This window comes from Pinus tabuliformis, chromosome 4_2, assembly GCF_031772625.1.
Source record: "Pinus tabuliformis cultivar Carrire ecotype Pingquan chromosome 4_2, CPIR1, whole genome shotgun sequence".
NCBI lineage: Eukaryota > Viridiplantae > Streptophyta > Pinopsida > Pinales > Pinaceae > Pinus > Pinus tabuliformis.
Genome location: NC_142304.1, coordinates 24,442,037 through 24,455,397, shown reverse-complemented (window position 1 = coordinate 24,455,397; position 13,361 = coordinate 24,442,037). Strand labels below are relative to the sequence as shown.

Genomic DNA, 13,361 nt, shown 5'->3' with positions numbered 1-13,361 from the left:
AAATTTGTAGTTCATGCCTGTTGGTTTCTCTGAATGAAAAATTTCAAATATGTTTTAAGTATTGTGGGTCACTGGTGAAAAGGGGTAGTTAAAGAAACACTTATACATATATCATCAAGGTTGCAAAAAAAAATATTTCCAGAAAAACACGTTCAAGTTGTTGGTTTGGTATTTACCCTGAGCACATGCCTCCAGTTCTTGGACCAATGGCACCATTTAGGGGAAGACCTGAACCTGGTTCACCTCCTGGAATGTATCCTCATTATGGAGGACCCCTAGAGGACATTGATCAAGGAGGACGGTTACCTCACAATGTTGATCATCTAGGATTCCCTCCCAATGTGCATTGTCCTGGAGGAATGCATCACAACATTGACCAACCACCATCACCAGGTCCATGGGCAGTGCAAGTAAGGCTTTATAGATGACCATTTTGATTGTAGCTATTTATGATAGAATTGCTGACATAAGGATCTTCTGATATTTTATTAATTTTTATATACCATTTATGCAATTCTCTCTGGAGGTTTAATACAGGTTAATAACATGATGGTCAATGTGGATATAGAGAATGTTATTTTTTCAAAAGTAGTTGGATAAATTATATTTTTTAATCAATATTGTGGTGCTACGGAATGGGTGGTGGCAGTGCAAGGAGCATGACTGACTATGGAAGAGGGTATCCACAAAGAGGAAGCCTAGGAAGGTTTCCACATGATTGATTGTTCTGAAAAATATGTGGAAAGTCACAATTTCTCCTTTTTTTCAAAGATGCAATGGAGGACTCCTTTTCCCAGTTTCCAAAGGTATAGAATCTATGTACAATGAATAATCCTGCAACAACAACAGTCAAATTTGCCATTGCATGATATTTAGAATTACTGAAACTATATGTTCTTGTAAATTTGTTACAATAGGATACAAAATGTCATTATTCAGTAATTGATAAACTAATGAGACTGACTAACAACCACTGCAGTTGTTGAATTTATTATATCAAGCAACATAATCACTATGATAGGATGATGCTTCAACTGAGATCTACCTCAAGAAAAATGGAGATTCCTTTGGCCCAAAAACCATGTTTGTTGTAACAAGGTGTGATGATGAGGAAGTACAAGTAGTATGATATCAATATGTAAATCTTCCCAAAAGTTTAAATTACAATGAGAATGCATAAAAGGAAATTATGGCTGAAATGGTTGCAATTATGAAAAACAAATTTAATTAGCATCTGATATAACAAACAAGGCGGGGGGTGATCAAATTTGTATTAACGCTGAGACCTACACATTCAAACACACCTCCCCCTCGCTCACCCCTCACAGTGGGAGTGAATGGGGCCCGGTACAAGTCTTGGCTCATTTGACAGCATAGAAATTCCCATCATAATGAATCCATTTAAAGAAAGGATAGTTGTAAGTTACCATAAGTGACACTTTCAAAATGAAAAAATCAAGAGCAAAGGAAAAATATTAGCCTCGTTAATTTAATTAGCATCTGATATAACAAACAAGGCGGGGGGTGATCAAATTTGTATTAACGCTGAGACCTAAACATTCAAACACACCTCCCCCTCGTTCACCCCTCACAGTGGGAGTGAATGGGGCCTGGTACAAGTCCTGGCTCATTTGAAAGCATAGAAATTCCCATCATAATGAATCCATTTAGAGAAAGGATAGTTGTAAGTTACCATAAGTGACACTTTCAAAATGAAAAAATCAAGAGCAAAGGAAAAATATTAGCCTCGTTAATTTAATTAGCATCTGATATAACAAACAAGGCGGAGGGTGATCAAATTTGTATTAACGCTGAGACCTAAACATTCAAACACACCTCCCCCCCGCTCACCCCTCACAGTGGGAGTGAATGGGGCCCGGTACAAGTCCTAGCTCATTTGACAGCATAGAAATTCCCATCATAATGAATCCATTTAGAGAAAGGATAGTTGTAAGTTACCATAAGTAACATTTTCAAAATGAAAAACTTAAGAGCAAAGGAAAAATATTAGCTTCATTTCTTATTTATATAGATCAATCACTATAGTTCATCTAGGTTTTAATGCATGTAAGATAACGATAATAAAATCAAGGCAGTTGTTATTCAATGTTGGAAGTTGCTCCATATTAAATGGAGGAAAATTATTAAAAAAATGAATGGCAGTTATTATTAAATGCTAACACTTGCCCTTATAATACACAAGGAAATTTCTATAACAAGTCACACCACCATCCATGATCGACCTTTATCCTATGGTTAATATTTTTCTTTATGAAAATTTGTCCTCATTTCTTTAAATAAGTTGACCTCTAATATTCTAAACATCCATTTGGTTGTCTTTGTTTCCACATTTACCTTCTTCTTATGCAAGGCAAAATGCTCAACACCGTTTGACCTTTATTTGCTAAAACAATTTTGACAAATCATTTGAGTTCTTTAAACTTTTTTTAACACATTACAACTGCCACATTTTGTTCTTCGTCACTAGTCTTTGTGCCCTTCAAACAACACTTTATATAAATGTTTGCCCGAGTTTGATACATTTTATCTCATATTATTGAATACAAATGAAAGAACCTCTCATACCTCAAGCTTATTTTGGATAGCATAATACCGATATAGTCATTCTTGGTTATGAGATTTTTATTGACTTATTGTCTCTTTAAAATTTTGACGCCATAAATGGCTAAAAATTTTGAGCAAAGTCTTTGTTTTTTACCAAGTATTTTCAGTTATATACATTTTCTCCCAAGAGCTTGATGCAAATCTTCTTCAGTAGAGTGAATAGAGGGTTGTGGAATTCACATTACAGCAGTTAAACTAGTGGTTGTAGCATGCCTTGTACAGCAGCTAACAACCCTAGAACAAGTGAAATTAGCACTATAAAACCTTGCCTTTTAAGACCATGCCCCGATTACTTATAGAAACTAATCTTCACTTCCAACCTCATCTAAAGTTCAAATTTTAAACCTCTTTATCGTCCATAATATAATTATGGAAAGTACACAAACAAATCATAATCTCTGAGCAAATTTCCAACCATCCTTTTGCCACTTGTTCGTTGTAACATATATGAGTTTTAAATTTTTACCTTAACAAAGCATTCACATTTGATCTCTCACTTGTGGACTAAAGACTCTACTCAGGTCCTTGAAAATCTGCATTTCATAACTATTTCTTGGCGAGATTAAACTAGATCAATTGCTTGAATATTCTGCGCACTTGTATGATTTTAATTGAATCGTTATGAAATATTTTAAATTTGGTTATATACTTCGGTTTTCCATTTTACTTTCCAGATTTGCATAAAACTAATTAAACCCGTCATTCTTGCACCCATAGGTTCTTCCACATACATTAGAATCTGGAAGCTAAAACCGTATCTCCTTATAAGCCCGATTTAATGTAAGTCCTTCAAATCCTTCAACTCATTTACGTGTGTTGAAGACTTAGTTATTTAAGGAAGCCCCCCTCGGTTGACAATTAAGCCCCTTGCTTCTGAAATAGTTTGTCACGTTGAATAAAATCCTATTGCAGCTCCCAGAAGGTAGACTTTCTCCTGCACAAAATGCTCTTCTTCAGGTGTACAATCATGTTGTCACTTCTGGACCTGAGCAAGATAAATTTTCAACAGCAAGACTCCTTGTTCCATCAAACCAGATTGGGTGTTTGCTTGGAAAGGGTGGCATAATTATTTCTAAGATGAGAAAATTAATCCGATCAAATATAAATATTTTTGGCAAGGACCAAGTGCCAAAATGTGCATTCCAAAATGATGAAGTTATGCAGGTATCTTCAATATAGTAATTAGTAATTCTTACATAATCCCCTTTGCTGCATTTTTTTAATATCAAGTGAAATTCGTAGTTCATGCCAGTTGGTTTCTATGAATGAAAATTTACAAATATGTTTTAATTACTGCAAGTCACTAGTGAACCAAGGGTAGGGAGCAGTTTAATAAGCACTTGTACAGATATCAACAAGGATGAAAAATAATATATTTCCAGAGAAACCTATTCCAGTTGTTGGTGTTCATATTTACCCTGAGCACATGCCTCCAATTCCTTAACCAAAGGCATCATTTAAGGGAAGACTTGAACTTGGTTCACCTCCTGGAATGTATCATCATTATAGAGGGCCCCTACATGACATTGATCACGGAGGATGTGTACCCCATAATGTTAATCGTCCAGGACTCCCTCGCAATGTGCATCGTCCTGGAGGAATGGATCACAACATTGACCAACCACCATCATCAAGTCCATGGGTAGTGTCAATAAGGCATTATAAATGACCATTTTGATGGTAGCTATTTATGATATAATTGTTGCCATAAGGATATCTTAATATTTTATTAATTTTGATATAATATTTATGGAAATTCTTTCTTTGGAGGTTTAATACACATTAATAACATGATGGTTGATGTGTATCTGAAGAATGCTATTTTTTCAAAATCAGTTGGATAAATTCTAATTTTTTTTAATCAATGTTGTGGTACTAGGGAATGGGTGGTGTCAGTGCAAGGAGCATGATTGACTATGGAAGAGCGTATCCACAAAGAGGAAGCCTAAGAAGGTTTGTATTCCTAACAGCACAGAAAAGGGAAGTTAAATTTGATTCTTAGCTATTCTTACTGATTATTGTGTTTCTTTGTGGTGGAAGTCAATCAATTGTTGTGACAAATATGATTGTAGAGGTTGTTGCCCCAGAACGTGTCATTGGCTCTATATATGGGGAGAATGGCAGCAACTTAGCCCATATTCGACAGGTTTGTTTATCTAATGAAAAAATTCAAATGGGTGATATTACATAAGTTATTATAACTGTGCAATTTATGCTTAAATTATTTCTTAAATCAACCTTCTCATTGATGATTTACATCCTATTTGTTGCTGTTATTTTCATATTTTTAGAGCAAAAGTTATAATGAATGACCCTACACCTGGGGAAACTGAAGGCCTTGTTATAATATCAGGAACACCTGAGCAAACTCATGTTGCTCAAAGCCTTCTTCAAGCTTTCATTATGAGTGGGCAGTCCTCACCATGATTACCTTTAGTTTTTGAAGGTAATTCTAAGGAATGGACTTTGCTTTTTCTATAACCGAACTCACATTTATTTACATACTTATAGCACACTAAAAATTGTATCTGATACTTAGATTATGCACACATTTGAAGGTATCTCGTGTGCTTATTCAGTAGTGCTTTGTGCAAACTTTTCTGATGTTTTGACTTCTATTTGTGCCTTCTTCTTCCCTTTAATTCTCCTTTAACAGACGAAGACCAAGAAGCTTGGAGTAGGAGAGCAACAAACTTTAATGTAAATGCTCTTTGCTGGCCTACTTTCTAGTGCAAAGGAAATGCCAAAATATATGTGATAACAAGTCTCTTGCATGCATCTGCCATTGTCATCCCCTCAATGGAGTAAGAATTCAGCCATATTATGCAACAAAACATTGGAGATTTGTCACTACTACATGCCAAAATCATGTAAATAAGCTATAAACAAGATTTGTTGGAATGTAGGTCTTCCTCCTCTTATCCTTTACATGGATGAACACATCATGTGAAAAGAAACCCTCTCAAGTCTCAAAATGAGGTTTATAATATATATGGAAGGAAAATTAATGAAGGTTGATGGAAAATTCAATGCATATTAGTGAAGGTGGTGCTTGTCTTGATATGGTATTATGGTATTTTACATTGTATTGTCTTGCCACTCAAAATGGTAAGGGAGTTAGGTGAGTTCTACTTATCATATCATATGTCCCCCTCTCATAAGGCAACCAAGTTGACAAGTGGTATTTTATTTACATCATGTATAGACTTGGGTTTTCAACCCCGCTAACTTTATTCCTATGCATATTATCGATTCTTGAATCCTTTATCAATGGGATCTTGGCTTGGAGCTTACATTTAAGATTAGGATGCCATTACGCAATTCATGTATTTTAATCTATACATATTTCAATATCATAATAAAGGTACCTAAAATGGGGTATTACATTTCCCTCTTTTTGAAGAAAAGCACCAACTTTAGTGCAACCTCATGGCTGGAAAAAACTGAATTTGTCTATCTCATAGCATCCTACATTTCCCTGGTTGGTTCATCCCTTCCATAATGTTTACATTGGACCTTGACCTCATTTTATTGCACAATTTCATAGTATGGTTACCTTTGTTAGGTGTGTGTTATATTTTTCCACGACTGACCCCACGCACAAAGTCGGGGGGTTAGAGGGGGACATTCAATGACCCCTTTGTTGTGTTGGGCGCAGTGGGGGGGGTCACAGGGGGGCGGCATCCCCCCTTGTCGGGGGGTTTGAGGGGGGTGGCATCCCCCCTTGTCGGGGGGTTTTAATGGGGCAGTAGCCCCCCTTTATGGGGTCTAGGGCAGCGCCTCGGGAAAAATAAAATGGACCCTATATTAGGTGGAAGGACCTATCTATGGTTTTGTGCATGGGTTTTACACATGGTTTTGGGCATGATGGTTTTCTACCCATGGTATCATGTAGATTTGGTCGAGGGAACTATGGTTATGTTCGAATCTAGGGTTAATGGATTGGGGTTTATGGATGCTACAGCATGTATATATATGTATTGTAACATTGAAAGGAACATAATGAAAAATTAATCTGGTAGTATTCATTTTGGGATCCAGGGGAAAACCTCTGTGTATATCTTTGTTATGCTTTATGTTCTCTCAATTGTTTATTTTCTGTTGTTTAGAATTTGTATGCAGGTAATTTATGTATAGGGTTAAAACCTACATCTAGTATCCTAGTTGTTTTGGCTTCAAGGGGACGCCTTTGTTGTTGAGGGGTTTGCTCAAGGTTGTGGTAGACCCTGTTCAATGGGAGATCTGTGGGATCTATTATTGCGATGAAAGAAGATGGCGAGTAGTGGAAATATAGAGATCGAGAAATTTAATGGTCAGAGTTTTGAGTTGTGGAAACTCAATATGGAGGATTTGCTGGTGGAAAAAGATCAGTGGATCATGGTAGATTTAGGTACTAAACCAACAGCAATGTCAAATGAAGACTAGGGGAAGTTGTATTGGAAAGAAAAGAGCACAATATGGTTGTGTGTCTCACATTCCATATTGATGAATGTATCAAGGGAAGCTATGACGAAGGCTTTGTATGATAAGTTAGGGACTTTATACCAATCTAAGTCTCTGGTGAACAAATTGTTCCCACGGAAAAAGTTGTATAACCTAAGGATGAAGGATGGAGACTCAATGACAAAGCATCTGAACTCCTTTAATATTGTGGTAAGTCAATTTTTATTTGTTGATATTAAAATTTCATATAAAGATAAGTGCATTAGTTTGTTGTGTTGTCTACTAGATTCATGGGATAGCCTAGTTGTTGTGATAGGTAGCAATACAACTACCTTGAAGTTTGATGAAATAATCGCATCCTTGTTTTCAGAGGAGATGAGATGGAAAAATATGGAGGGATAGAATGGAGATGCATTGTCTGTACGAGGACAGTCCCAGAACATAAACAAAAATAATTCCTCAAGTGGGAGATCTAAATCTAGAGGGAGATCTAAATCTCTAGGAAAACCTGTAAAGGTGTGCTGGATCTGCGAAAAGGAAGGGCACTTCAAAAAGGAATGTAGATCCAAAGCTCCTGAGAAAGGAAATGGATCTAGTGATGCTCCTTCTGCAAAGGTGAAAACCACCTCAGATGAAGGTGGGGATGTGTACTTGTCTTCTTCTTCAAGTACACATGTAGATCACGAGGCATGGTTGATTGACTCAGGTGCATCCTTTCACTTCACTCCCCATAGGGAGTAGTTATGCGAGTATGAGAAATATGATGGTGGTGATGTCTTCTTAGGGGATGACAGGAAGGATAGAATCATCAGACGAGGAAAAGTCAATCTAAAGTTGCAAGGTGGAAGGATTAGAACACTTCCTAGTGTTCTGCATATTCCTGCATTAACCAAAAATCTGATTTCATATGCAAGATGAATGATGAAGGTGTAAAAAAAGTGTTCGAGAAAGATGCATGTAAGATGGTTCAGGGAGAACTAGTATTGATGCAGGGAGTTCAAGTTGGAACTTTGTACAAGCTTCTGCGTAGTACTCTTATTGATGAGTGCAACAGTTATGTGGTTCCTGAAAGTGGAGAAAAAAATCTAGTGGTCTCTAGAGAAAAGACCATGCTATGGCATCAAGGCTTGGACATATTAGAGAGAAGGACCTTCAGACAATTCATGGTAATGGTATGGTAGAAGATATGTCTAATTTCTCTCTGGATTTCGATTTCTATGAACATTGTGTATATGGGAAGCAGAATCGAGTGACTTCCCCTCTAGTGCCAAGAGGGCGAAATGGATATTAGAGCTCATGTACAGTGATGTGTTTGGACTTGTGTTGGTTCCATAACTGGGTAATTTTGTGTACTATGTATCATTTATAAATGACTTCTGAAGGAATACATGGATATATTTCCTCAGGAAGAACTCTAAAGTCTTTGACAAGTTTAAAGAATTTAAGGCTCTGGTGGAAAACTAGATAGAGAAGAAGATAAGGGTGTTGAGGACATATAATGGTGGAGATTTATGCAAGAAGGAATTTGAAGAGTTCTGTAAAAAGTGTGGTATCGCACAGCAGAAGACTATTCCATACACATCTCAAAAAAACAGAGTGGCAGAAAGAATGAATAGGACATTAATGGAAAAGGAAAGAAGCATGCTCAGTGGTGTCGGGTTAGGACAGGAATTGTGGGAAGAGGCGGTGGAGAGTGCATGTTACATGATGAATAGATCACCTTCATTAGCATTGGAGGATAAGACTCCACATGAGGTATGGACTAGTAAGAAACCATCTCTTTCGCATCTGAGGGTATTTGGTTGTGATTCATATGTACATGTTCCAAAGGAGAAAAGAACCAAGTTGGATAGTAAATCTGAAAGGGGAATCTTTATTGGGTATAGGATGGTTTAAAAGGTTATAATCTTTGGAACCCACAAACAAGGAAGGTTGTGTACAACCGAGATGTGGTGTTTAGAGAGGTGAGAGATGTTATTAAACATGAAGTACTACCAAAGGAACCTGAGAAGATAGAGTTTGCACTAAATGAGGAAGAATCAGACTATACAACATAAGAGGAATCAGAAGATTAAGAGCCACAAACTCTAGTTGTGAGAAGATCAATTCAAGAAAGAAGGTAGCCAAAAAGGTATAGTCCATCTGCTTTTAGTTCAAATTTTTCTTTATCTATTATTGATTATGATCCCAAAACTATCAAGGACTCAGTAGATTCAGAGGATGGAAAACTCTGGAAATAGGCCATGGTTGATGAAATGGCATCTTTACACAAAAATGAGGCTTGGGATCTAGTGGAACTTATGGCTGGAAGGAAACCTAATGGAATAAAATGGGTGTTTAAGAAGAAGATGAATGCAGAAGGCAAGGTGGAGAAATAGAAAGCTCGTTTGGTAGTAAAAAGTTGTTCCCAGGTCCCAAGAATCGATTTTGGTAGTAAAAAGTTTCCAAGATAGCTTCTATTAGATTACTTTTATCTATTGCTATTTCTTTTGATTTTGAGGTAGAACAGATGGATGTGAAGATAACATTTCTTCACAGGGATCTGGAAGAAGAGATCTACATGAATTAGCCTGAAGGATTTGCGGTGAAGGGTGAGAAAGAATTGGTATGCATGTTAAAAAAGTTTATATATGGGTTAAAACAATCACCAAGTATGTGGTATCATAAATTTGATACATTTATACAGGGACTTGGCTTCACCAGAAGAAAAGCAGATCACTGTGTGTATTTTAAATTAATTGGTGACAATGTTATTTATTTAGGCTTGTATGTGGATCATATGTTGCTGATTGGAAATGACAAAGAAATTATCTAGGAATTGAAGAACCAATTGTCCTCCAAATTCAACATGAAAGATCTTGGTGTTGAAAACTATATTTTGGGCATGGAAATTAAACAAGATCGGGCAAACAGGAAGCTTTGGTTAAACCAGAGCAAGTATATCGAGACAACACTACAGAGGTTTAATATGCAGGATAGTAAACTGGTGAAGGTTCCTATTCCTGTAGGTGTAAAGTTATATGTTGAATAGTGTCCTGAGACACAAGAAGAGGAAGAGGACATGTCCTGTGTTCCATACGCAAGTGCAGTCGGTAGCCTAATGTATGCAATGGTATGTAATAGACCAGAAATTACAAATGCAGTGGGAGTATTAAGTAGGTTTATGTCAAAATCAGGCCAGGAACATTGGACAGCATTGAAGCGGGTTTTCAGGTATTTGCATGGCACTAGTGATTATGGTTTATGCTACCAAGGAAGACCAGGATTGGACAGAGTTTTGGACATTCGTGGCCTTGTTGATGCAAACTGAGCTAGAGATCTCAATAAGAGAAGATCTACAAGTGGGTATGTGTTTAACCTATTTGGAGGTGTAGTTAGTTGGATGAGCAAGAGGCAGTTCGTAGTGGAACTTTCAACTACAGAAGCATAATACATGGCATCCACTCATGCAAGAAAGGAAGCATTTTGGTTGTAGAGATTGTGTTCAAGTATGGGGTTAATACAACGAGCTATAAGGATAGAATGTGACAGCCAAAGTGCAATTTTCTTGGAAAAGAACCCTACTTATCATTCAAAGACAAAGCACATTTATGCTATGTATCACTTTGTGAGGGATATGGTTGAGGAAAAAAAGGTGTTGCTAGTAAAGGTGGACACTTTGAAGAATATTGCAGATGCATTGACGAAGTCTGTGAGCACTGAGAAGTTTTCTTGGTGTAGAGAAACAATGGGCATTGCAGGGATAGACCAATGACTAATCTCTCCTGTGACCCCCTAAGTGGAGAAGAGAAACAACAAGTGGGATAATGTTGGGTGTGTGTTATATTCTTTCAACGATTAGCCCCACACACGAATTCGGGGGGTGAGAGGAAGGGCAGGAAGCCCCCCCTTCATTGCACCAGTCACAGCGAGGGGGTCACATGCGGGGTAGAAGCCCCCCCTTGTTAGGTGGTTTGAGGGGGGTGGTAACCCCACTCTATGAGGTCGGGGGCAGCACCCCGTGAAAAAAAAATTGGACCCTATATTAGGTGGGCGGACCTACATATGGTCTTGTGCATGGGTTTTGCACCTGGTTTTAGGCATGATGGTTTTTTTCCCATGATATCTTGTAGATATGGTCAAGGGAACTATAGTTATGTTCTAATCCATGGTTAGTGGATTGGGGTTTATGTATGCTTCAATGTGTATATATATGTATTGTAACATTGAAAGGAACATAATGAAAAATCAATCTTGTAATCCTGGTTTTGGGATCCAAGGGAAAATATTTGTGTATATATTTTTTATGTTTTATGTTCTCACCATTGTTTATTTTCTATTGTTTAGAATTCATATGTAGGTCATTATGAATAGGGTTAAAACCTATAACCTTTATATTGGGGATGTAAGTGGTATTTGTTTAGAATACTCCATTTTGATCCCCTTGGACCATGGACTAATCGGGAATATGGTTAAGATCATGAACATACATCTTAAGCACACAAACATGAAAAACATTATTTTGCTTTAACATTGGATGGAAAGCAATGTTTAACATTGGATGGAAAGACATGTTTTTATGCAGCAAGGCCTAAGGAACTAATCTTGAGAAGTTATGGATACAAGCTTAAGCCTAGAATATCTTGTTAGCTTTTGGGGTTACTCTGAAAGCATGTTTACATCATACTTGATGGTGCTTCACGTGATGTGGGGTGCAGATATGATGCTTCATGTGATGCGGGGTGTAGGATGCAGGGTGTGTGGATGACCCTCAATTTTGTTGTGATGGATAGACACAATAAAGTTGATGACTTGCTTGTTGATTGTTAGACCTTATAGGGAGCATTCTTCCTGGGAGCATTGGGGAGTTATCGAGCTTGGTGATTTCCTGATGTAGTCAACACATGGATTTTAGTGTCTTGCTTGGGGAATTACTTGCTTTGGAGTACTTTTGGGCAGATTAGAGGAGAGTGTAGAATCCATATGTAATTTGGCCCTCAGGGTTATGATTTTGACTAAAGAAACCTAAAATTCAAGAATAAAAACAACTTGGAATTCTAGTAATTTTCTTATTTTTAATTCCATATCAAAAGTACTGTGATCCATTTGTAATTAAACCCAACCCCCCCCCCCCCCCCCCCCCGCCCCTAACAAAACCATGATGATTTGACCAAAGAGTCATCCATAAGCTAAGGTTTTAGTGATTATCCAGATGCTAATGTGCCCCAGTGTTCCATTTATGTTGTAGAGATTGTGTTCAAGTATGGGGTTAGTACAACGAGCTATAAGGATAGAATGTGACAGCCAAAGTGCAATTTTCTTGGAAAAGAACCCTACTTATCATTCAAAGAAAAAGCACATTTATGTTCTATATCACTTTGTGAGGGATATGGTTGAGGAAAAAAAGGTGTTGCTAGTAAAGGTGGACACTTTGAAGAATATTGCAGATGCATTGACGAAGTCTGTGAGTACTGAGAAGTTTTCTTAGTGTAGAGAAACAATGGGCATTGCGGGGATATACCAATGACTAAGCTCTCCTGTGAACCCCTAAGTGGAAAAGAGAAACAATAAGTGGGAGAATGTTGGGTGTGTGTTATATTCTTTCCACGACTAGCCCCACACACGAAGTTGGGGGGTGAGAGGAAGGGAAGGAAGCCCCCCCTTCATTGCACTGGTTGCAGCGAGGGTGTCACAGGTGGTGTAGAAGCCCCCCTTGTTGGGTGGTTTGAAGGGGATGGTAGCCCCACTCTATGAGGTTAGGGGCAGCGCCCCGTGAAAAAAAAAATTGGACCCTATATTAGGTGGGCAGACCTACGTTTGTTTTTGTGCATGGGTTTTGCACCTGGTTTTAGGCATGATGGTTTTTTGCCCATGGTATCTTGTAGATTTGTTCAAGGGAACTACAGTTATGTTCTAATCCATGGTTAATGGATTGGGGTTTATGTATGCTTCAATGTGTATATATATGTATTGTAACATTGAAAGGAACATAATGAAAAATCAATCTGGTAGTCCCGGTTTTGGGATCCAAGGGAAAATATCTGTGTATATATTTTTATGTTTTATGTTCTCGCCATTGTTTATTTTCTGTTGTTTAGAATTCATATCTAGGTCATTTATGTACAGGGTTAAAACCTATAACCTTTCTATTGGGGATGTAAGTGGTATTTGTTTAGAATACTTCATTTTGATCCCCTTGGACCATAGACTAATCGGGAATATGGTTAAGATCATGAACATACATCTTAAGCACACAAACATGAAAAACATTATTTGCTTTAACATTGGATGGAAAAACATTTTTTTATGTAGCA

General features: G+C 37.5%; 1 protein-coding gene across 1 annotated transcript; it reads left to right on the top strand.

Moving 5' to 3' along the window:
* The first annotated feature begins 200 nt into the window (after positions 1-200).
* On the top strand, positions 201-5,052 carry LOC149168171 (uncharacterized). The gene is made up of 4 exons (XM_089426896.1): positions 201-410; positions 633-705; positions 4,659-4,775; positions 4,919-5,052. The coding sequence occupies exons 1-4, from the start codon at positions 207-209 to the stop codon at positions 5,050-5,052; spliced, it is 528 nt and encodes a 175-aa protein (XP_089283022.1). The 5' UTR covers positions 201-206.
* The last annotated feature ends 8,309 nt before the right edge of the window (positions 5,053-13,361 follow it).

Excerpts from the sequence above, each read along its gene's own strand:
- LOC149168171 (XM_089426896.1), top strand. The coding sequence starts at position 207 with ATGGCACCATTTAGGGGAAGACCTGAACCTGGTTCACCTCCTGGAATG. Across the intron at positions 411-632 it reads CAGGTCCATGGGCAGTGCAA|GGAATGGGTGGTGGCAGTGC; the intron begins GTAAGGCTTTAT and ends TTGTGGTGCTAC. Across the intron at positions 4,776-4,918 it reads AGCCCATATTCGACAGGTTT|CAAAAGTTATAATGAATGAC; the intron begins GTTTATCTAATG and ends ATATTTTTAGAG.